We start from the raw sequence: 23,090 nt of genomic DNA, 5'->3' as shown, positions 1-23,090 counted from the left end.
GAAAATCCTGAACAGACCAATTACTAGTAAGGAGATTGAATCAGTAATCAAACACCTCCCAACAAACAAAAGTCTGGGATCAGATGGCTCCACTGGTGAATTCTAGCAAACATTCAAAGGAGAATTAATAGTAATCCTTCCCAAAAACTCTTCCCAAAAAACTAGAAGAGGAGGGAACTCTTCCAAATTCATTTTATGAGGCCAGCATTACCCTGATACCAAAACCAGGCAAGGATGAGAAAATTACACTAGAAAAGATTACAGGCCCATATCTCTGATGAAAATAGATGTAAAAATCCTCAACAAAGTATTAGTAAACCAAATTCAGCAATACATTAAAACGTTCATATACCACGATCAAGTGGGACTTATTCCAGGGATGCAAGGATGGTTCAACATCTGCAAATCAGTCAGTGTGATACACCTCATTAACAAAATGAAGGATAAAAATCATATCATCTCAGTAGATGCAGAAAAAAGCATTTGACAAAACTCAACATTCATTTATGACTAATACTCTCAACAAAGTGAATATAGAGGGAGGGAACATACCTAAACATAATAAAGGCCATATATGAGAAGCCCACAGCTAACGTCATACTCAGTGTTGAAAAGCTGAAAGCTTTTCATCTAATACCAGGGACAAGACAAAGATGCCCACTCTCACCACTTTTATTCAACATAGTTTGGACGTCCTAGTCAGACCAATTAGGCAAGAAAAGAAATAAAAGGTATCTAAGAGAAAAGGAAAGACCGTTTGGTCAATATTTTATCTCTCTATAAAAACTGTTGAGATATATATCTCTAAAGGCTCCACCAAACTGTTAGAACTAATAAATGAATTCTTTAAAGTTGCAGAATATAAAATCATCATGCAAAAATCTGTTGCATTTTATATACTAATAATAAAGTATCAGAAAGAGAAATTAAGAAAACAATCAATTGCATCAAAAAGAATAAAATACCTAGGAATAAATTTAACCAAGTAGGTGAAAGACCTGTATATTGAAACCAACAAGACATTAATGAAAGAGCTCAAAGAAGACACAAATAAATGGAAAGATATTCCATGCCCATGGGTTGGAGGAATTAATATTGTTAACATGTCCATATTACACAAAACATACAGATTCAGTGCAATCCCTATCAAAATTCCAATGGTATTTTCACAGAAATAGAACAAACAATCCTAAAATTTGTATGGAACCATAAAAGACCCCCAATAGCCAAAACAATCTTGAGAAAGACGAACAAAACTGGAGGTATCTTCCTCCCTGATTAAAACTATATTACAAAGATATAGTAATTAAAACACTGGCATAAAACAGACATATAGATCAGTGGAATAAAATAGAAAACCCAGAATTAAACCTAAACATATATGGTCAATTAATTTACAGCAAAGGAGGCAAGAATATACAGTGGGGAAAGGACAGACTCTTTAATAAATGGTGTTGGGAAAATTGGATAGCTACATGCAAAAGAATGAAACTGAACCACTGCCTTAACACCGGGCACAGAAATTAACTCAAAATGGTTAAAGATTTGAATGTAAGACCTGAAACCATGAAATCTTAGAGGAAAACATAGGCAGTAAGCTCCTTCCCATAGGTATTGGTGATGTTTGGTTAAACTGACACCAAAAACAAAAGCAACATAAGCAGAAATAAACAAGTGGGACTACATCAAACTAAAAAGCTTCTTTCTGCACAGCAAAGGAAACCATCAACAAAATGAAAAGACAGCTTACTGAATGGGAGAAAATATTTGAGACTCATATCCATTAAGGGGCTAATATCCATCCAATAGAACTTCTAAAACTCAATAACAAAATTAAAAAAATAGGCAGAAGGTCTGAATAGACATTTTTCTAAAGAAGACATACAGATGGTCAACAGTGCATGAAAAGGTGCTCAACATCATTAATCATCAGGGAAATGCAATCACTTCACACCTTTTAGCAGGGCTATTATAAAAAAGACTAAAAATAAGAAAGAAGGTTGGCCAGGATATGGAGAAAAGGGAATCTGTGCACATTTGTTGGTGGGAATATAAATTGGTGCAGCCAGTATGGAAAACAGTATGGAGGCTTCTCAAAAAATTAGAACTACCATATGATCCAGTAATTCCACTAGTGGGTATTTACCCAAAGAAAACAAACACATTAATTTCAAAATACATGTGCACCCCCATGTTCATCACAGTATTATTTGCAGTAGCCAAGATATGAAAACAATCCAAGTACTCACCAATGGATGAATAAAGAATCCATGTCGGGAAAGAAACACATACACACACACACGCTCACACGCATGATGGACAATTACTTAGCCATCAAAAAGAATGAGATCTTGCTATTTGCAATGACATAGATGGACCTTGAGGGCATTATGCTTAGTAAAATAAGTCAGAGAAAGACAGATGCCATGTGATCTCTCTTATATGTGCTATCTAAAAAGAAGAAACTAAGTTTATAGACACATAGAATAGATTGGTGGCTTTTAGAAATGGGGGGTGGGGGTGATAGACATGGGCAAAATGTTTTTGTTTTTAGTTTAAATAAATTGAATTTTTAAAAAGATAATACATCCACTAGTATCCTTGCCTACTTACTCTTTTAAATGAATTTCACTATCAATCTTTTAAGTTGTATAAAAGATGCCATGGGGACTTTAGATTAATATATAGATGTAGTACAATTTAAATTAGTATCTGTTCATTCTTGCTATATTCAGACTTTACATCCAAGAGCATGATAAATCTTTTGAATTATGTCTTCCTTTTTCCCCCTACTATTTGACTTTTATAAATTTTAAAGTAATATTGTATTTTGAGTTTATGTCTCTATCCTAAATAATTGTATTTTCTAGTTCTAGGATAGTACATAGGAATGTAGTTGTTTCTTGCTTATTTACCTTATAATTTCTGAATTCATGTATTATCTTTAGTTATTTTAGTTAATATTCTTAGAGTCATATAGATATGTAATCTAAACATCAGAATATCATATTTCTTCTTTGCCTATGTACATTCTTCCCCCCTTAAAGTTTTTCTTGTACCATATTAATATAATTGGCAACAGTGGGGAGACATCATTGCCTTCCCATATTAAAGAGAATGCTATTTTGCAGCTTGGTTTTAATTTAAATATTCTATATCATGTCAGGAAAGAAATCCTCCACTCGGAATATTTTAAAAATTTTAATCCGGAATAAATGTAAATTTAAAAAAATCCATTCTTGACATCTGTTAAAATAATTATGGCTTTTAAAATTTTGTCGGTTAATCTGATAAAGTATGTTGATAGTTTGCCTTGCAATACCAGTCTTATGGTCTTGGAATAAACTCTCATTATTTATAGCATGCAACTCTTGCAAATGTGATGCTATATTCAGTTTGTTAAAGTTTATTTAGGAGTTTTATTCGTATATTCCAAAGTGAAAGTGATCTATAAATTTTGAGCACTGTCTTTGCAGGCATGACAGACCCTTGTCCTTGAACCACATGGTGCTTCTCTAGCCATCTTGTTCATTTCTCTCTTGAAAGGTTTTATAACGGTGTTCTCACATGCGAAGAGTCTCTGAGATAAAACCATAGAAAAGCTGATCTACCAAGGGAAGATAGCACATGATTGTTTTAGTTTTAGTTTCTCTGAATTTTTAAAGCCCCCCTTTTCCTTTTCTTTAATAAATTATCTACTAATGTCTTCTTGCTGTTCATCTGTTGGGATCCAATTTTAATGGTTCAAAATATCTTTTTATATATCATGGCTATTACTCCTTTGGAAAAAAAATTATCGAAAATATTAGTTTGTCACTTGTTTCACTTTCACAGCAGCCACTGTAGTCTCTCCTGACTGGCTTGTCCCCTTCCTCTGTCTCACGGGGCATAGGTGTGGCCCAGATACAGTTTCTCTGTTCAGTGTTCTGTCTCTAGTTCAGCAATTCTCAAAGAGTGGCCGGGGCTTCCTGAGACTCTTTTGAGGGGTCTGCAAGTTCAAACACTACTTTCATATTAATATTAAAATATTATTTGCCTTTTTCACTTTCATTTTTTTAAGATTTTATTTATTTGGGGGGGAGAGAGTGAGCGAGTGAGGGGGAGGGCAGAGGGAGAGGGAGAAGCAGACTCCCCACCGAATAGGGAGCCCCATAGGGGATTTGATCCTGGGACCCTGGGATCATGTGACCTGAGCCAAAGGCAGATGCTTAACCGACTGAGCCACCCAGGTGCCCCTTTGACTTTCATTTTATCATGACTATACAGTGGAGTTTTCTAGAGGCTATGTGACAGGTGATGATGTCATTGCTCTGATGGTTAATGGAATATGTGAAGCAGGATCCAGCTGTCCTCTATTAAGGCAGACATTAAAAACATTTTTTTTTAAAGATTTTATTTATTTTTTGATATATAGAGAGAGACACAGCAAGAGAGGGAACACAAGCAGGGGGAGTGGGAGAGGGAGAAGCAGGCTTCCTGCAGAGCAGGGAGCCGGACGTGGGGCTCGATCCCAGGACCCTGGGACCGTGACCTGAGCCGAAGGCAGACGCTTAACGACTGAGCCACCCAGGTGCCCCAGTGCCTCTCACTAATTTTGTTTTGTAAAATATAGACCTCCCTCACTCCTGCAGAATGTTGATGTATAGTGATTGGAGTATTATTATATTTAAATATGTTAATAAGTATTTATTTTTAACATTCCTCGGTTTTACTTTCTAATAAAGTAAATAGTTATAGATAGAACCCATATACATAAAAGCTCTTTACGCTCCTCAATAATTTTGAAGACTGAAGGGATCCTGAGACCAAAAAATTTGAGAGCTGCTGCCCTGAAGCTGCCTGCTTTGAGTCCTGTCATTTCTCATAGTCCGTACTTAGCTGTGAGGATGACTCCCAGATGAAGACTACGTGGTGAGAAGCAGTGCTATTATTTCCTCATGGGGTTTTTTACCCACAATTTTTTTTTAAAGATTTTATTTATTTATTTGTCAGAGGGAGAGAGGGAGAGAGAGCAGGAACTGGGAGGAGAGGGAGAAGCAGACTCCCCGCTGAGCAGGGAGCCCGATGTGGGGCTCGATCCCAGGACCCCGGGATCATGACCTGAGCGAAGGCAGATGCTTAACGACTGAGCCACCCAGGCGCCCCTTTACCCACAATTTTGACAGAGAAGGTGCCTTGGGTTAAGGATCGGCCCAAACCTCTGAAATAAGTACCTTCCATGTCATCTACTACACTGCAAGGTTTGCATTTCATTTCTGCTTCTCAAAATAAAGTAACTAAAACTGGAATTGGACTGTAAACTAGATGGTTTACTGAGCTCTCTGTGTCTGGCATTTGGGAACAAAGATTTAAGTTACCTCGTCCTCAGGTAACTCAAAGTACAGTGGGTAGACAAAAACTGATTTTCTCATGTGTGTGTCAGTTTGTATCACCTTTAGTGTTATACTTAGGATTGTCTTAATGTTTTATTTTTAATGATATGATAATACTTGTATCTTGGTAGATTCTATAATGCCTCTCTCAAGCTTTTCTTCCTCTTGCATTCTCTTCCGCTTTTGCAGCATCTGGCATAGTATTACTTACACAGAATGCCATGTGCAGGTCAACGGCTATTTTTGTGGAGCAAAAATAAGAAATAGAAAAGTGTATTACTTCTTTGGGCTTCTTAGCATGGGAATGTGTGATATATTTTTATATTTTCATTGAAGGGCCATGTGTATCAGCCCACCCATTGGTTTATACATCTGTTTTTACCAAATGGGCTAGTTGAGATGGAAGTGTTAATTTATTTGAACCAACAGATGTCAGTGTCACTAGTAAAACAAGATGTCAGGAAGGTATACCAAAACTAGCACCCTCCCCCGCCACACGCACCTGGCTATTTCAGTATAGCCTTTGGGAATATGCACCCCTCCTCCTTCCCAAATCCCCCACATTTATTTTTTTTAAAGATTTTATTTATTTGTTTGACAGAGACACAGTGAGAGAGGGAACACAAGCAGGGAGAGTGGGAGAGGGGGAGAAGCAGGCTTCCTGCAGAGCATGGAGCCCGATGCGGGGCTCGATCCCAGGACCCTGGGATCATGACCTGAGCCGAAGGCAGACGCTTAACGACTGAGCCACCCAGGCGCGCCAATGCCCCACATTTAAACAGGAAGTAGCAAACTGCCTTACTGTTGCCCTTTACTCCTGTCTCTTCCAGCCCACTGCTGCCGCACTTACCTCTTAAAATCATGTTTGTTTTTTTTTTTGATCACGTTCTTCCTCAAAAACCACAATGACTCCATGGGCTTCCCAGGTCCTTCACATCTGTCTCCATCCATTTGCTTACAAACACCTACCCTCCTGCCCTGTAGTCAAAGCACAAATGCTGGCCTCATTCTCATCTCAAGCCTTTGGCCATTCTCCCCTCCCACTCCCCACCCCGGGGCCTGGAATACCCTCTCTCCTCCAGGAAGCCTTCTCTGGCTTACAGTCTCCTCTCCATTTTCTGAATGCCAGTTGCACTTTTATTCTAACGGTTTAGCACTTAGCTGTTGTGTAATCGTATCATATGAAAGTTTTCTCCCCAACTAGATCAAAATTCCTTGCGAGTAGTGACAAGGTAGCAAATATTTTTTTTGTGTGTCCTCAGTTCCCTGCTGTCACGGTGCAAGGAATAGATTTATTGAGTGTCAGCCATATAAATATGTTGATTAGTTGTTAACTCTTCTTCCCCAACTGGAATCCTCCTCAGTAAGAATTTATTGAACACCTACCCTGGAACAACACTAGAGTTGCTGTGACAACAGAAATGAGGCGAACATGGTGTAATCACAAGACTTAAGTGGAAGAGATTACGCAATCAACATAGATGTCTGAACAAAGGAGGTGTTGAGGGAAAAGCTTGTTTGAGCTTGCTCTTAGATGGATTGAATGGGATTTCATCAGGCGGAAAAGAGGATGGGGGCCTGGATGGGATTTCAGAGAGAGTATCTGGCCTGAGCGAAGGCGTGGAGGTGTAAAAGTAGGCGGCTTATAAGGAGTATAAAAATTTGTGGCCAAAGAGAAGTCTAGCTGGGTGGATGGGCTCTAGATTTGATAGGGCCCTGAACGCCATGCAAAGAAATGTAAACCTGACCCTATAGGCATTGGGGAACCAGCTTATGATTCTAAGCAAGAGAGTGACAGAAGGCACTACTGCCATTAGGCTGAAAAAGTCAGCTGTGGAACACAGATAACAACCCAACATTGCCCCCTGATTGCCCTCCTCCTTGGCCCTCCATTAAATGACAAGCCCTATATGTATGTAATCCACTCGTTGGGATGATATATCAAATCCCCTTACTTTGTTCCTCTCCTACCCTAAATTCTGGCTGATTTCAGGTTTGTGGCCATGTAGAAGTTTGATTTATTCCAGATGTGCCATTCTCTGGACCTACATGTCATGGTGAAGCTGCAAACTCTTGTGGAAAGAGCCCTGGGCTCGGAGTTTTAACTGCATGTGGGTTCAAATCTCAGCTGTAAGGAACTTTATTTTCTCATTATTCTGCTGCTTTAACTTTTTCTCTTGAACTTTTGTGTATCTGCAGAGTAAAACCACCGGCTGTACTGGAATGGATTATCCATAGGCAAATATCACTCTTGCATTTTACCAATTGTGTTTATTTCCTTTGTCGAACTCCTATTTATAGCACCTGTTTTGCTCTATTTACTTGCTACTTCTAAATTACTTTTGTTGACCCCTTATTTCTATGTATTTATTAAGGAAGCACTTTATAACCTAAACAGTGAACCAGATAGCTGCTCCAGGAAATGTTTAGAATGAGGCAGCTCAATTTAGCTGGATTGTTCTATGTCAGTGGGTTACAGGAAGGAGTTTGTAAGGTCCCTGTGGGGAAACTGAAAAGTTTTCCAGCTTCTCCTTTGTGAGTCCTCATCCTGTAGTGTCATTATTTTGTTTTAATGAATTCCCAGAACAATAGGTACACCCATCTGAAAATATGACCACAGGACATATTCCAAAGCCAGACATAAATTATTTTTGGACGCCCCATACTTTTTCTTCCTATGATTTGTGTGGTTAATGTAAAGTTGCTGGCACTGTGTATTTTACATCATTTCCTGAATGAAACCTGCAACCAGTGGAGAGAGATGAAAAGGATTCTGCGTTATTTTGCAAATTGTCTTGCCTTTTTTTTTTTTTTCAGTGCTAGTCACTCTATGGGATTCATGGGCATTTGATAAATATAAACGGAAAGAAAACCTGTTGAGTTGTGCTACCCTTTTAGCCTGAGTTCTTCTCATCAGCTAAAACGATGTTTGTTTTTAGCGAAGGTTTCTAGAAACCTGGAATACCTACTCTTGAGATAAAGTGCTTTTTGTAGGTTTCGTGAATGTAGTAAATCCAGAGTTAGACAAATATTAACTACAAATATTGACTCTGATGCCAACTGCATTTAAAAAGGAAGGATGATGTGGAGGGTGAGGGTGAGGGCAGGGAACATGTCTTCTTTGCATTTTATGGCTTGTGTTTAAGTTGATGTTATTTCTGCTGTATTTTTCATTTTCATCCTGTTGAGTTTGAGGTAGCAATAAAAGTGTCAGGTAGAGTTCTTGGGAATTCAGGACTAGAGCTCAAGGTAGAGATGAGAGCTAGGGATAGTAGGTTTCTTTACAGGATCAAATGAAATAAATCAGATTAAGGTGGAGAAGGATCTGTGATCTCAGATCCAGAACAAAGCAGAGGGGCCCTTTTTTTTCCTTTCTTCTTTTTCTTTTTTTTTTTTTTAAAGATTTTATTTATTTATTTGTCAGAGAGACAGAGGGGGGAGAGAGAGCACAAGCAGGGGGAGTAGCAGGCAGAGGGAGAAGCAGGCTCCCCGCTGAGCAGGGAGCCCGATGCGGGACTCGATCCCAGGACCCTGGGATCATGACCTGAGCTGAAGGCTGACGCTTAACCGACTGAGCCACCTAGGCATCCCTACTTCCCCCTTTTTTTTTCTTAAATAGAAAGTAAAAACACTTCTTCCTGTATGGCATGAGGGAAGACAGAGAAATTCAGGATTTCCTCCGTGTTGTTAGTAATGGGAAAGAACTGCTAAGGACCTGTGGCAGGTCAGTTTCCCTAGAAGTAGCAACTGAGACGGGGCATTCTGTGTAAGCACGTTTGTTGTGGGAGGTGCTCGGAGAAGGTGAGTGAAGGAAGTAGTAGAGCAGGGGAAAGAGTCCAGCAAGGATGAAGGTTTGGTGAGTAGCCGCGGAGGAGCTCAGCTAAGACCACAGAGCATGGATTCTTAGTATCCTAGGACCTGCTTGATCCACAAAGCGAGGTTAGAGTTCTTGTAGCTGAGGAAATGGTTTTCTGATCAGTAATTTTGTACATTATTAGTACCTTTGGATAAATGACCCTACCTTCCCTACCTGACCATATGTGACCGTGTAAGCATGGTAATGTTCCTGGGGGAACTTCTTGTTCATGTCTGCACAGAGTTCAAGCTATTTGTGCATATTAAGGGAGGGTGCTGGGAATGCATTTCTTTTCTTTATATTTGTTCTTATCCATAAGTGAATGGCAGATTTCCCTTGGGATATCTGTTCTCTTGGTTTCAACCATCACCTTGACGTTGATGACTCTCAAATCTTTGACTCTCAATCTTCATCTCATCTGGCCTACCCAGCCTCATTTTTGTATCTGTCCCACTGTCCCACGATGATTTGTATGTAATAGGTGGTTCATGAATGTCACTCACACTTCAGTCAGGCTGGTCTCTATTACAAGTGAGTTCTTATGAAATCGAACACATGATTTAGAGCTTGACTTTTTATGAAATATTAACTGGGCAAATACTTCGCCTCTCTGAGCTTCATGAGTTTCCTCATCTGCACTAGGAGTGGGAAAAGAATTCAGTTTAAGCACATAGCCCAGTGCCTAAAAATTGGTAAGTACCTGGTAAATGTTGGTTATTTGTCCTTTATGCTTAGTGTTTAAAATAGTTATCTGTTAGTCCAATTTTCCAGCTCTATGGCTTAATTTATCCTATCTGATTTTTCCACATTCATCGTATATACTTCTGGTAACCTAAAAAAAGTAAGAAGCTTCTTAAAAGAATTGGAATACTTCAAAAGGAATATTATTTGCCAAACCCAAAAGAACTATGCTGACTATGATTTTGGATCAAGATTTCATTTAAAAAAGGTGAAGGGACAGGACTAGGTGAAGTAAAGTTGACTATAATGCTATTTTTAAAAATCAATATACTAAGATTTTTTGGGGGTAAAATTTATAATCTGAAGATTCACACTTGGGATATAGGGAATGTTTCATCTTTAATACTAAATTCTTGAGCAGAGAAAAACATTAAACAGCATAGCATGCCTCTTTTTCCCAGTATTTCTGAGCATCTGCATTGTGTTATGAGCTCTGGGAGAGTCAGAGCCATGAGATAATGTTTCTCTACTCCTAAATGGCCAGGACATTTGTTAGTACTGATGTCTAGGTTTTATTTCAGTTGATTACTTATGAATTCCCATGAGTTTTGTACACATGTCCTCATTTGGTTTGCTCATTTGCATGGTTCTCAAAAAAACAAAACAAAACAAAAAACGGCTGTCGACTACATGGTAAGGGTAGAGGCACATTACACCTGAAAGGTAACTGAGTATACTAAGTAGTTTGCGTGTCTATATTGTCCAAGTAGGAGCATGAAAGAAGACATAAGAATGAGTGGTAACCCTGAATAGACGTTTTTCCAAAGAAGACATACAGATGGCCAACAGACATATGAAAAGATGGTCAACATCACTAATCATCAGGGAAATGCAAAGTAAAACCACAATGAGGTCTCACCTCACCCCACTCAGAATGGCTAGTATCAAAAAGACAAGAAATAACAAATGTGGGTGAGGGTGTGGAGAGAAGAGAACCCTTGTGCACTGTTGGTGAGAATGTAAATTGGTGCAGCCACTGTGGAAAACAGTATAGGGGTTCCTTTATTAAATATAGGAATAACAGGGGCGCCTGAGTGGCTCAGTAGGTTAAGCATCTGCCTTCAGCTCAGCTCATGATCCCCGGGCCCTGGGATCAAGCCCCACATCAGGCTCTCTGCTCAGTGGAGAGCCTGCTTCTCCCTCTGCCTACCACTCTGCCTATCTGTGCTCTCTATCTGTCAAATAAATAAATAAAGTCTTTAAAAAAAATAAATATAGGAATAACATATGACCCAGTAATTCCACTACTGGGTATTTACTTAAAGAAAATTTGAAAACACCAATTTGAAAAAGACATATGTACCCCTGAGTTTATTGCAGTATTATTTACAATAGCTAAGATGTGGAAGCGACCCGAGTGTCCATTGATAGATGAATGGAAAGGAGATGTGGTATATATACACAATGGAATGTTACTCAGACCTAGAGGGTATTCTGCCAAGTGAAATAAGTCAGACAGAGAAAGACAAATGCCATATTATTTGTCTTATATGTGGAATCTAAAAAACAAAAATGAACAAAGAAACAGACTTAAATCCAGAGAACAGGTGGTTGCCAGAGGGGAGGTGGGTGGGGGATGGGCAAAATAGGTGAGAGGCATTTAAGAGGTACAAACTTCCATTTATAAAATAAACAAGTCACAGAGTTAGAAAGTACACCATAGGTAATACAGTCAATAATATTGTAATAACTTTATATGGTGACAGATGGTGACTACACTTATTGTGGTGAGCACTGAGTAATGTATAGAATTGTTGAATCGTTGTGTTGTTCATCCGGAAACTAATATAACATTGTGTGCCAACTATACTTCAATAATAAAAAACAGAATTGGTAGTAACCCAAAAGGTGAAAACTACCCAAATGTCCATCAGCCGATGAATGGATAAACAAAATGTGGTCTATTCATACAATGGGTATTGTTCAGTCTGAAAATGGAATGAAATACTGATACGTGCCAGAACATGGACGAGTCTTGAAAACATTATGAAAAGTGAAAGAAGCCAGACACAAAAGGTCACATATTGTATGATTATATTTATATGAAATATCCAGAATTGGCAAATCATGGAGGCAGAGAATAGCAGTTACGAGGGGCTGGGGTAGGGGAGTTATGTTTACTGGGTACAGAGTTTCTGTTTGGGAGGATGAAAAATTTCTGGAAATGGAGAGCGATGGTAATTGCAAAACATTGTAAATGAGCTTAATGCTACTGAATTGTCTAGTTTATAATGGTTGAAATGGTAAATTTTATGTGTATTTACCATAGTAAAAAAGGATAAGTGGTAAGGAGCTTGAAGATCGTTGTAACAAGCCTCCTGTTTTTCTTTCTGCGCAGGGGCTATGGATAACAGAGGCTTTCAGCAGGGGAGTTTCAATAGCTTCCGGAGCAGCTCCAGTGATGAAGACTTGATGGACATTCCAGGGACAGCTATGGATTTTTCCATGAGAGAGGATGTTCCTCCCTTAGATGGAGAAATAGAAGGTATCATTACTGTTTGTTTTAAATTTATTTTTTATTTTTTTTAAAGATTTTATTTATTTATTAGAGAGAGGGAGAGAGAGAATGAGTGGGGAGGCGAGAGGCAGAGGGAGAGGGAGAAGCAGACTCCCCGCTGAGCAGGGAGCCCAGAGACCCTGAGACCATGACCTGAGCTGAAGGCAAGGCTTAACTGACTGAGCCGCCCAGGCACCCTGGTATCATTACTGTGGATGACAGTTTATCTTTTTAAAAATTATTTTTTATGTACACACAGTAAAATTCACTTTTTTTCTGGTGCAATCTTTGGAGATTTAACATATGTAGAGACTTTTGTAACCGCCACCACCGACAGGATACAGAACAGTTCCATACCCCAGAGAGTTCCCTTTTGCTATCCCTTTGCAGCCAAACCTCCTCCACCCCAAACCCCTGGTAGCCACAGATGTATTCTCTGTCCCTGTATTTTTTTCTTTTCTGGAATGTCATATGCATGGAGTCATATAGTATGTCGCCTTTGAGACTGACTTCATTCACTCAGCCAATGCCTTGGAGATTAATTCAAGTCGTTCATTCCTTTTTTTCTTGCTTAGTAGAGCCTGATGTGGGATCACTGGGTCATGTGGGAAATGTATGTTGAACTTCCTAAGAAACTGCCAAACCATTTTCCAGGGTGGCTGTACCGTTTTATAGCTGACCTAGCCATGAGTGAGAGTTCCACTTGTTCCCCGTCCACAACAGCTCTGGATATTTTCAGTAATTTTTATTTTAGCCATTCTAATTGGTGTGTAGTGTTATCTCATCATGGTTTTAATTTAATTTCCCTAATGCCTTATGATGTTGAGCATCATTTCATGTGCTTATTTGCCAACCTTATATCCCCTTCAACGAAGTGTCTGTTCAAATCCTCTCCCTTTTTTATAATTGGGTTTTTATTATCTGGAATACGTTTATTTTTTTAAAAGATTTTATTTATTTCTTTGAGAGAGAGAGAGAGAGAGAGCACGCGTGAGAGCCTGAGCAGGGGAGAGGGAGAAGCAGACTCCCTGCTGAGCAGGGAGCCGGATGCCAGGCTTGATCCCAGGACCCTGGGAGCAGGGCCTGAGCCGAAGGCAGCCACTTAACTGACTGAGCCACCCAGGAGTCCCTGGAATATATTTATAGAAGGAGAATTCCCTCCATCTATTATATGGTTATCCAGTAACATCATTCTTTTCAATAACTGCATATAAGTTCATGGTATAGCTGTACCATAGCTTATTTAACCAAATTTCTATTGATGTACATTTCAGTTTCCAATCTTTTGCTATTTCAGACAATGCTGCAATGAACAACCTTGTGTATGTGTATGTGTGTGCATCTGTATATATAAGATGTAGTATATTAGAAGTATATTAGAATATTTATTCTGTATTAGAATATTAGTATATTAGAACATTTCTGTAGCATGAGTGTATGAGTGCTTATTTCCCCACAGCCTTGCTGGTGCTGAATATTATAATTTTTTCATCTTCACACTATGATAGGCAAAATAAATAAAATCAGTAAATTTTCATTATTGTTTTAATTTTCACTTTTTTAGATTAATGAAGTTGAGTGTATTTTCATATGTTTACGAACCACTTAAATTTCTTTTTCTGGAAGTTTCCTGTTTATATGATGTTCCTGTTTTTCTGATGGCCTGATTATCTTTTCTTATCTTTTTCTAGGAGCCCTTCATATATTACTCTTAATGTTTTGTCTAACGTAGCTGGTGTGTATTTTTTCCATTTGTTTTGTTTTTGTTTCCTTTAAAAAAATCTACAAATATTAAACATTTTTACATAGCCAGATATATCACCCTTTTCTTTTCTGACTTCTGAGTTTCTTGTTGTAGTCAGAAAGGACTTTAATATTAAATTTGTACAATTACTTAAAACTACTGCCTGGTTCTTTAACTGATTGGAATTGCCATTCTCAACATAAAGTCAGAGGACAAGAAACTATGTCAGAATTTTATTATTTAGCAAATTTGAATTGGAGGCGTATGACACTGTGGAAACTTTGCTAGGTTCTGGGAATTAGCAAGGCTTTAAGGCACCCTCCCTGCCTTCATGAAGTTGATTCTAGCTGGCTAAACAAACATTAAGTACTTATGAGAGCACCTAACTCTTAGAGTGGTTTTCAGGATTAAATGAAATAATAACATAAAGTGGTTATAATTGTACACGGCCTCGAGCTAACGCTCAATAAAATGTTAGCTCTCATTATTATTGTTATTTTATTTCTGTTATAACCCTATACTGTAAGTGTTATAACTCTTATAAGAACTCAGCAGAGGAAGCATTCTGTATGTGTGTGTGTGTCTAGGATTGGAAAAGATTTCACAGAGAAGGTGTGTTTGAGAAGGGCCTTGAAAGATATTTGGTAGGAAGAAGGCCTTTCTAGGCAGAAAGCAAGCTTTTACAGAGATATCAACAGGCATAATATACAGAGGTATGAAAAGGCAGGCTATAAGCCCAAATAAATAGATTGGAGCCTTGAATGTCACGCTAAGAAGTTTGAATCAACTTTATTGTCACTGTGAGGACAAACTCCTTCACCCTTTCATTCGATGAATACTTTTTGAATACCTGCTACGAAGCAGGCACTATCCTAGGCCGTGGGGATACAGTGGTGGGATTAACGTAGGTAAGATCCAAGTTGACCTGGAATTTAGATCTAGTTGGGTCAATGAGTAAACAAACCAACTACTTAGTTATTTACCCATTATAATAAGTACCAAGATGGAAATAAAGTGAATGACAATAGAGGATAACTAAGGGATGATATTTTAGAAAGGTTAGAAAGTTCGAAAGGTCAGGCAAGGCCTCTCTGAGGAGGTGACCAACTTGGGAAGAACATACCAGTATGCAAACCACAGGTTCAGAAGGATAATAAGAAATTGTCTCGTAAAGGTGCCTCAAGACAGTAACAGGTAGAAGAGAGCCCCTGAATTTAAAGTTCATAAAAGAAGGGCACTCATGGTTTGGTATTTAATGGTTTTTCATATTTGCCTCCTTCTGTGAAAGGCACATGTGTTTATATATCCTGTCCACTTATGTGTAGTTATAACCCTCGCGAGTCAGTTACAGCCATCACTGGCTCGAGTGAAGTGGTCAGTTAGGGTTTCCGTAAGCTTAAGCCGGCCACTTCTAATAAACCTCTGGCTAATCCAGAGTGGTTTAGCTTAGTTCTCGTTATTGCTTCTAATCGAAAGTGATATCGCATAACATCCCTATCACCAAAGTACTCGTTGTGTTCACAGTGCTCTCAGTAGGTCTTGGAGGCAGGCGAGTATCCATCTATTATTCCTATTTAGTAGACCCAAAAGCTGAGGCAGACGAGATTTTGACATTGCTTGTGATTGTAGAATGTGTTTTTACATGAGTAGTCCTTTGCCACTTTTCACTTGGCCTTTACAGGAGAATTACTGCTTGTGGTTTACAAGGTCTGACCATAAAACGGCAAAGCTGTTTTCTGTGAGCTACACACAGAAATTGGTCCATTTACTATACTCTGTAGTCATATAATTTTCTTGCTTTGCTTTTTAATTGTTCTCACTTTATTTAATGTTTTCACCTGGGATTTCCTAATGTACACAAAAGCAACAACAGAAAAAAAGGTCATAAAGTCCTTGATATCGGTGGTGTGGCTGTACATAAAATACTACCTTTTGTACCAGGCACAATAGCACGTACTAAAAAGATTAGTTAAAAGGAGCTTGAAAGGCAGTAGAAGTGGTTCTTGTTTTCCAGATGGCTAGAGGGATTGATTTATGAGGAATGAATAAATAAATTATGCATGGCATGGTTAAGTGCATCTGTGGTGGTGGTATAGTAGTCTGCCAATGAGAAGAAACATAAACATGGAGGTCTCACAGAAGGGGAGGGGGAGGGAAATAGAAAAAAGGGTTGGAGTAGTAGGAAGAAATTCAGAGCTGTACTCATAGTCCATCCGTTCTCACTTGCCTGCCTCTGCAGCCTGGGCATCATGTTTGGCAATTCAGTCATTCACGCATTCGGGTATTCAGTGTTTATGGAGCCCCCAGATCTTAGGAACCCAGCCCTGTGCCGTTTTAGTAATGCTCATCAATTCCCTTGTTTCCCTCACCTCCTTGTCTTTCCACCTCGTGTGCCTTGCTACTCCTCTCAGATTGTTGAGTGAGGAGACCTTCCTGGCAAGAGAGAGCCACGTGGCTAAAGGCACGGCGGCATGAGAGAGCCTTTTCTATTCAGGCAACACGGAACCTGTGCATCTGGGGTCTGAGGCTCCTGGGGTAGAGATGATGATGGTTGGAGCAGGAGGGGAAGATAGCAGGGGATAAGGCGGGAGATCCAGTTAGAAATCTGGGTGAGGTCTAGACAGTCTGTGCTTCTGGACCTTATCTTGTAACCAAGGAGTCGTCAAATGATTTAAAAGCGGAGGAATGATATGATCAGATTGGTGTTTTTGTGAATTTATGGCAGCGTGGAGGGTGGATTCGGGGGAAGAGTGGGTCAAAGACTGGAAGACCAGTTAAACTGTTTTTTTTTTTTAAACAATAATCTAGGTAAAAGATCAAATGGCCTGAATTAAGACAACAGGAACGGAGAGGAAAGAATAATAACTTCTAGAGAAATTTCAAAAGGGGGATTGATAGGACTAATTCGATATGGAGAATAAACTGGAAGAGTCACAGATGACTTCAGAGCCCAGGCAGAGTGTGGGAGCCGGCCGAGCCCCCCTCGTGTGGGAGAACGTGCCCAGACCGCCCCTGCAGGCCTCAACATAACCTCCCGATGTCCCAGGGAAGGAAAGATGTCTTTGAAAATGAAGCACATGACACAGTGTGAAATCCACCAAGTAAGCTGTGAAACAGTTGTGTTTGTTCTGCTGTGCGGCAATGAAAGATTATCGTATCCCTCCAGAGAGAAATGGAAAAACATCTTGGGCCCCAGCTCATGGGCTCTTGTCAGCACTCCAGTTGACTCAAGTGTGGATGGCACAAACTTTTTTTTGTCCTTATTATGATAACGAAAGGGACTTCAGAATCCATCACCCTCATAATACTCAAACTTCCCCTAAATACTTAGCCTGGGAGGACGGTGATTGTTACTGCTGCTTTTTGAGCTTGGGAAAAAAAAAAAAAAAAAGTGGCCTATAGTAAAAGCACCGTGGGGCCATAAACCATACCAGTTTTCTGTGCCGAACCCTCAAAATGAGGCTTCTTATCATGGATCCAGGCTTTAAGGGCTTCCTTTAGGTTACTTGATAGGAAAATACCTGGTTAGATTTTAGAATCTGTGCCTTCTTATCTCTTCCCACTTATTTATTTACATTTTTGTCTTATTTCGAGAACATGCTTTATCCATGTGTACTTAGTTTTTACCTGGTGTCCCTTCCAGGATACCATGTGACATTTAGTCTTCATGTCACCTGGGGCTCCTCTTGGCTGCCATGGTTTCTTAGACTTTCTTTGTTTTTGATGACCTTGACAGGTGTTTTTTTCCGTAGTTTTTAAACTTTGTTACATACCTGTGTTCTCCCCCCCCCCCAGTTTTATTGCGAAATAATTGATATACATCGCTGTATGAGTTTAAGGCTCACAGCATGATGGTTTGATTTATGTATACTGTGAAGTGATTACCACAGTAGGTTAACATCCATCATCTCCTACAGATAGAATCGAAAGGAAAAAAAAAACTTTCTCCTTGTGATGAGAACTCTTAGGATTTACTCTCTTAACAACTGTCCTGTATATCATACAGCAGTGTTAACTGTTAGCTATATTCCGTCATGTTGTACATTCCATCCCTAGCACTTATTTGTCTTGTAACTGGAAGTTTGTACCTTTTTGACCACCTTTCTCCAGTTCTCCATCCTCCTACCCCTTGTCTCTGACAACCATAAATCTGATTTCTTTTTCTATGAGTTCATTTACTTTTTTTTTTTAGATTTTACATATAAGTGAGATCACACAGTATTTGTCTTTCTCTGTCTGACTTATTTCACTTAGCATAATGCCCTCAGTGTCTATCTGTCCAGTCACAAATGGTAGGATTTCCTCGTTTTTTTTAGATAGCTGAATAATATTCCATTGTATATGTATATGCCACAGTTTCTTTATTCATTCATCATTGATGGACACTTAGGCTGTTGCCATGCCTTGGTATTATAAATAATGCTGTGGTGAACATGGGAGTTAGTGTTTCCAAGTTAGTGTTTTCATTTCCTTTGGTTACATTCCCAGAAGGGGAATTACTAGATAGAAGGGTAGTTCTATTTGTAACTTTTTGAGGAACCGCCATACTGTTTTCCACAGTGGCTGCACCAGTTGACAGTTTTGGGGATTATTGGTCGGGTATTTTGTAGAATGTCCCTCAATTGGGATTTGTCTGATGTTTATCTCATGATTAGACTGGGGTTATGGGTTTTAGGGAGGAGGAGTAGAGGTAAAGTGCCATTCTCATCACATTGTATCAAGGCTATATATTGTTGATATGACTTATGGCTGCCGATTTTAACCTTGATCTTCTGGCTGAGGTGGTGTGTGTCAGCTTTCTCCACTGTAAAGTTACTTGCTTTTCATCCTTTCCATAATGTACTCTATGGAAGGAATTCACTGCATAGCTCACACTTAAGAACTAGGGAGCTGTGCTCCACCTCCTTGAGGGTAAAGTATCTATAGAAATTATTTGGAATTGTTCTGCATGGGACATTTGTCTGTTCTCTCCCATTTATTTATTCAACTACTTATTTATGTCAGTAGGGACTCATTTGTTTAAACTTTGGGTTATAATCCATTTCTACTTTATTTTGTTCAAATTTTTCCAGCTTTGGCCATTTGGAACTCTTTCAGTTTTCTGTTTCCCTTTGACATGGCCCTGTCACCTTGGGGTTTTCTTGAGGACCTACTGTCTGCCACTGCAATGTGCCATTTCTCCAAGGAGCCCTGGTTCCTTTTTTTTTTTTTTAAGATTTTATTTATTTATTTGACAGAGAGACACAGCAGCGAGAGAGGGAACACAAACAGGGGGAGTGGGAGAGGGAGAGGCAGGCTTCCCATGGAGCAGGGAGCCCGACGCGGGGCTCGATCCCAGGACCCTCGGATCATGACCTGAGCTGAAGGCAGATGCCTAACGACTAAGCCACCCAGGCACCCCCCTGGTTCCCTTTAGTAGAGAATGGTATTAGGAATGAAGATATGGGCAGTAGGTGTGCTCATTTCTACTGGGGCATTATTGGTTTAGGCACTCTCAGCCACTCAGTAAAAAAATGTGTGTGTGTGTGTGTACTGACCCGTGTCTATATATATATCTATAGGTAGATATATTATCTACATGTGACCATCCGTGTCTACATTAAGCTAAACATGAGATTGTACTGATGTCTGTAATTCTGCTCCATTAACACATGGATCATTCTTGCCTCCTCCCATGGCTTGTTTGTAACCTCCCATTACAGGTAGTGAGAAACTTGGCTCCCACCATCCTCCATCCATTATTTAACTGTTCTCTTCCAGTGTACATGTATGGTGCTTTCTTTTTTTTTTTATCTTTTTTTTTTAAAGATTATTTATTTGAGAGAGAGAGAGAGCTCGTAGAAGCTGGGGGAGGGGCTATGGGAGAGGGAGAAGCAGACTCTCTGCTGAGCAGGAAGCTTGATGTGGGGCTTGATCTCAGGTCCCTGGGATCATGACCTGAGCCAAAGGCAGATGCTTGACTGACTGAGTCACCTGCGTGCACCCATGTATGGTGCTTTCAAATCGTTAACCCTTACTTTCCATGGGAAACTACGTTGTCAGCTAGAATATAATACTTATACACAATTTCTTTAGCCTTTAGCCTTACACACTCCACTCAGTTCCAGTTTCTTGGATCAGCACCTTTTCTCTCAATACCTCCTTCTGTGAGGCTGTTTCACTAATTTGTATTATAGATTCTTCTGTCACATTCTGCATTCCATCCTGGGATTTAAAAAAAAAATTTGTGTAAATTAAGGTCCACTGTGCTATAAAGTTCTATGGATTTTGACAGATGCATAGTGATAGGTATGCACTGTTACAGTATCATGCAGAACAGTTTCACTGCCCAGAAAAAATCCCCTGTGCTTTACCTCTTCAGCCACCTCCCTTCTGAGCCCCTGGCAACTACCAATCTGTTTTTCATCTCCATCAATCTGCTTTTTCCAGAATGTCAATAAATGGAATCATGTAGTCTGTAGGCTTTCAGGTTGGCGCCTTTGACCTAGCGATATGCATTTAAGGTTCCTCCATGTCTTTGTGTGTATTGAGATGTCACTCCTTTGCATTGCTGAATAGTATTCCATTGTCTAGATATATGGCAGTTTGTCCTTTCACCTATCTACTGATGGAGATCTTGATTTCTTCCAGCTTTTGGCAATTATGACCAAAGCTACTATAAACATCTGTGTGCAGGTTTTCGTGCAGGCATAAGTTTTCAAGTCAGTTGGGTAAATATATAGGTGTGTGATTGCCATATTATATGGTGAGACTGTGTTTAGTTTTGTAAGAAATTGCCAAACTGTCTTCCAAAGTGGCTGTACCATTTTGTATTCCCACCAGGAATGAATGAGAGTTCCTGTTAACTCCACATCTGTGTGAATGATTGATATTGTCAGTGTTTTAGATTTTAGCCATTCTGATAGGTAGGTAGTGGTATCTCATTTTTTAAAAAGATTTTATTTATGTATTTGAGAGACAGAGAGAGAGAGCATGACTGGGGGGAGACAGCCGAGGGAGAGGGAGAAGCAGACTCCCCACTGAGCAGGGAGCCTGACATGGGGTTCCATCTCAGGACCCCAGGATCAAGACCTGAGCCGAAGGCAGACACTTCACTGACTGAGCCACCCATGCGCCCCTCATTATTGTTTTAATTTGCATTTCTCTAATGAAAAATGATGTTGAACATCTTTACATTTGTTCTTTGCCATCTGTGTATCTTCTTTGGTGAGGTTTAGTTCTTTGGTTTTAGATCCTTTTCTAATATATGCACCTAATGCTATGGATTTCTCTCTAAGCACTGTTTTTGCTGCATCCTACAGATTTTGATATCTTGTATTTTCATTTTTTCTTTTTTTTTTTAAAGATTTTATTTATTTAATTGACACAGAGAGACACACACACACACACACAGAGCAGGAACACAGGCAGTGGGAGCGGGAGAGGGGGAAGCAGGCCTCCCGCCGAGCAGGGAGCCCGATGTGGGGCTCGATCCCAGGACCCCGGGATCATGACCTGAGCCGAAGGCAGTCGCTCAACCGACTGAGCCACCCAGGCGCCCTCTATTTTCATTTTCATTTGCTTCAAAATAGTTTGTAATTTGTCTTGAGACTTCATTGGCCTGTGGGTTACTTGGAAGTGTGTTGTTTAATTTCTAGGTATTGGGGCATTTCCCAGCTATTTTTTTTATTGGTTTCTAGTTTAATTCCATTGTGAATTTATGGTAAAGTGGCCACGCATTGGGCTGTTTAATGTTTGGTGTAACTGTCTGTGCCAGAGTGTTAAAATTTTGTAGCAGTGTTCTTGTTTTTTTTTTTAAGATTTTATTTATTTGAGAGAGAGAAAGCAAGGGGCGGAGCATGAGTGGAGGGGGAGTGGCAGAGGGAGAAGCAGACTCCCTGCTGAGCAGGGAGCCCAACATGGGACTTGATCCCAGGACCCCCAGGGATCATGACCTGAGCCACCCAGGCGCCCTTGTAGTGACCTTGTTTTTGTGTCACCTCTTGATTTTGAGTTAAATGCAGCTTATTGAGAGAGATTCTGTGGCTCAGTTCTTTGAGCTGCAGTCCACTGTCATTACACGGGAGCCCTATGGTGTCATGGTAAGATATGTGGGAGCAGGTCTTTTTATAATTTTCTGTGAAATCTCAGTGTCTGTTGGGCATGTGTCTTATGGCTGTGACCTTCACACGGTTTCGTCCAGTGGTACAGTTTTTGTTCTCCCTGCCCCATACTTCTGTTCTGACCACGGCCTTCCCAGTCCATTTCCTGGAAGCGCAGGCCCCTGTTGATATGCCTTTTTTTTTCCTTTGGGTGAGACAAGAAGGCTGGTAGGGGTGGGGGTGGGTATGTGGGGGGGGTGCTCGCTCTCTCTCTCTCTCTCTCTCTCTCTCTCTCTCTCTGCTGGAGTGAGAGGAATGCCCTTCCCCCAGTTGGGAGAAGGCTGAGGCAAAGTATTTCCCCCGGAGCATAGGCCTTTGGTATAGAGAAAGCTCTGGGGAATTTCACAATGATTACTCTTCCCCTCCCCTCCTCAGAGCCAGGAGGGGATCTTTCTCTTATCTACCCTGTGAGAACTTGGTAGGGTTCCTGGAGGTAGAGCCCACAGGCGGGCAAGCCTTAGAAGTTTCTCACTCTCACACGGGTCTGCACTCAGCCTTCCGCAGTTCATCAGCGTCGCCATTCAAGTGTCCCTGCAACAGTTGCTGCTTCAGTTGGTCTCTACTTCAGGTGAGCAGATCTCTTTGTGTCTTTTTGGATAAACCCGTCTCTGTGGATTTGGGCGTTGCAGTTTCCCCTGCAGCCTTCATTCTCAGGCAGGTCCCTGGAAAGTTCGGGACTTTTCAGTTTGTCCAGCTTTTTCTTGTTGTAGGGATGGGGAGTGACAACTTGCCAGAGCTG

The 23,090-nt window shown here is 40.1% G+C and overlaps 1 protein-coding gene across 1 annotated transcript in view; it reads left to right on the top strand.

The window, feature by feature from the left end:
- Nucleotides 1–23,090, top strand: part of CLCN5 (chloride voltage-gated channel 5) — a 152,447-nt gene that overhangs the window by 99,866 nt on the left and 29,491 nt on the right. Inside the window, exon 4 of the mRNA XM_027608571.2 lies at nucleotides 12,308–12,454. Coding sequence (XP_027464372.1) covers nucleotides 12,308–12,454 — 147 coding nt within the window. The remainder of the gene's footprint in view (nucleotides 1–12,307; nucleotides 12,455–23,090) is intronic.

Source organism: Zalophus californianus, chromosome X (genome assembly GCF_009762305.2).
Source record: "Zalophus californianus isolate mZalCal1 chromosome X, mZalCal1.pri.v2, whole genome shotgun sequence".
Lineage (NCBI taxonomy): Eukaryota > Metazoa > Chordata > Mammalia > Carnivora > Otariidae > Zalophus > Zalophus californianus.
This window is presented reverse-complemented; position numbering and strand designations above follow the sequence as displayed.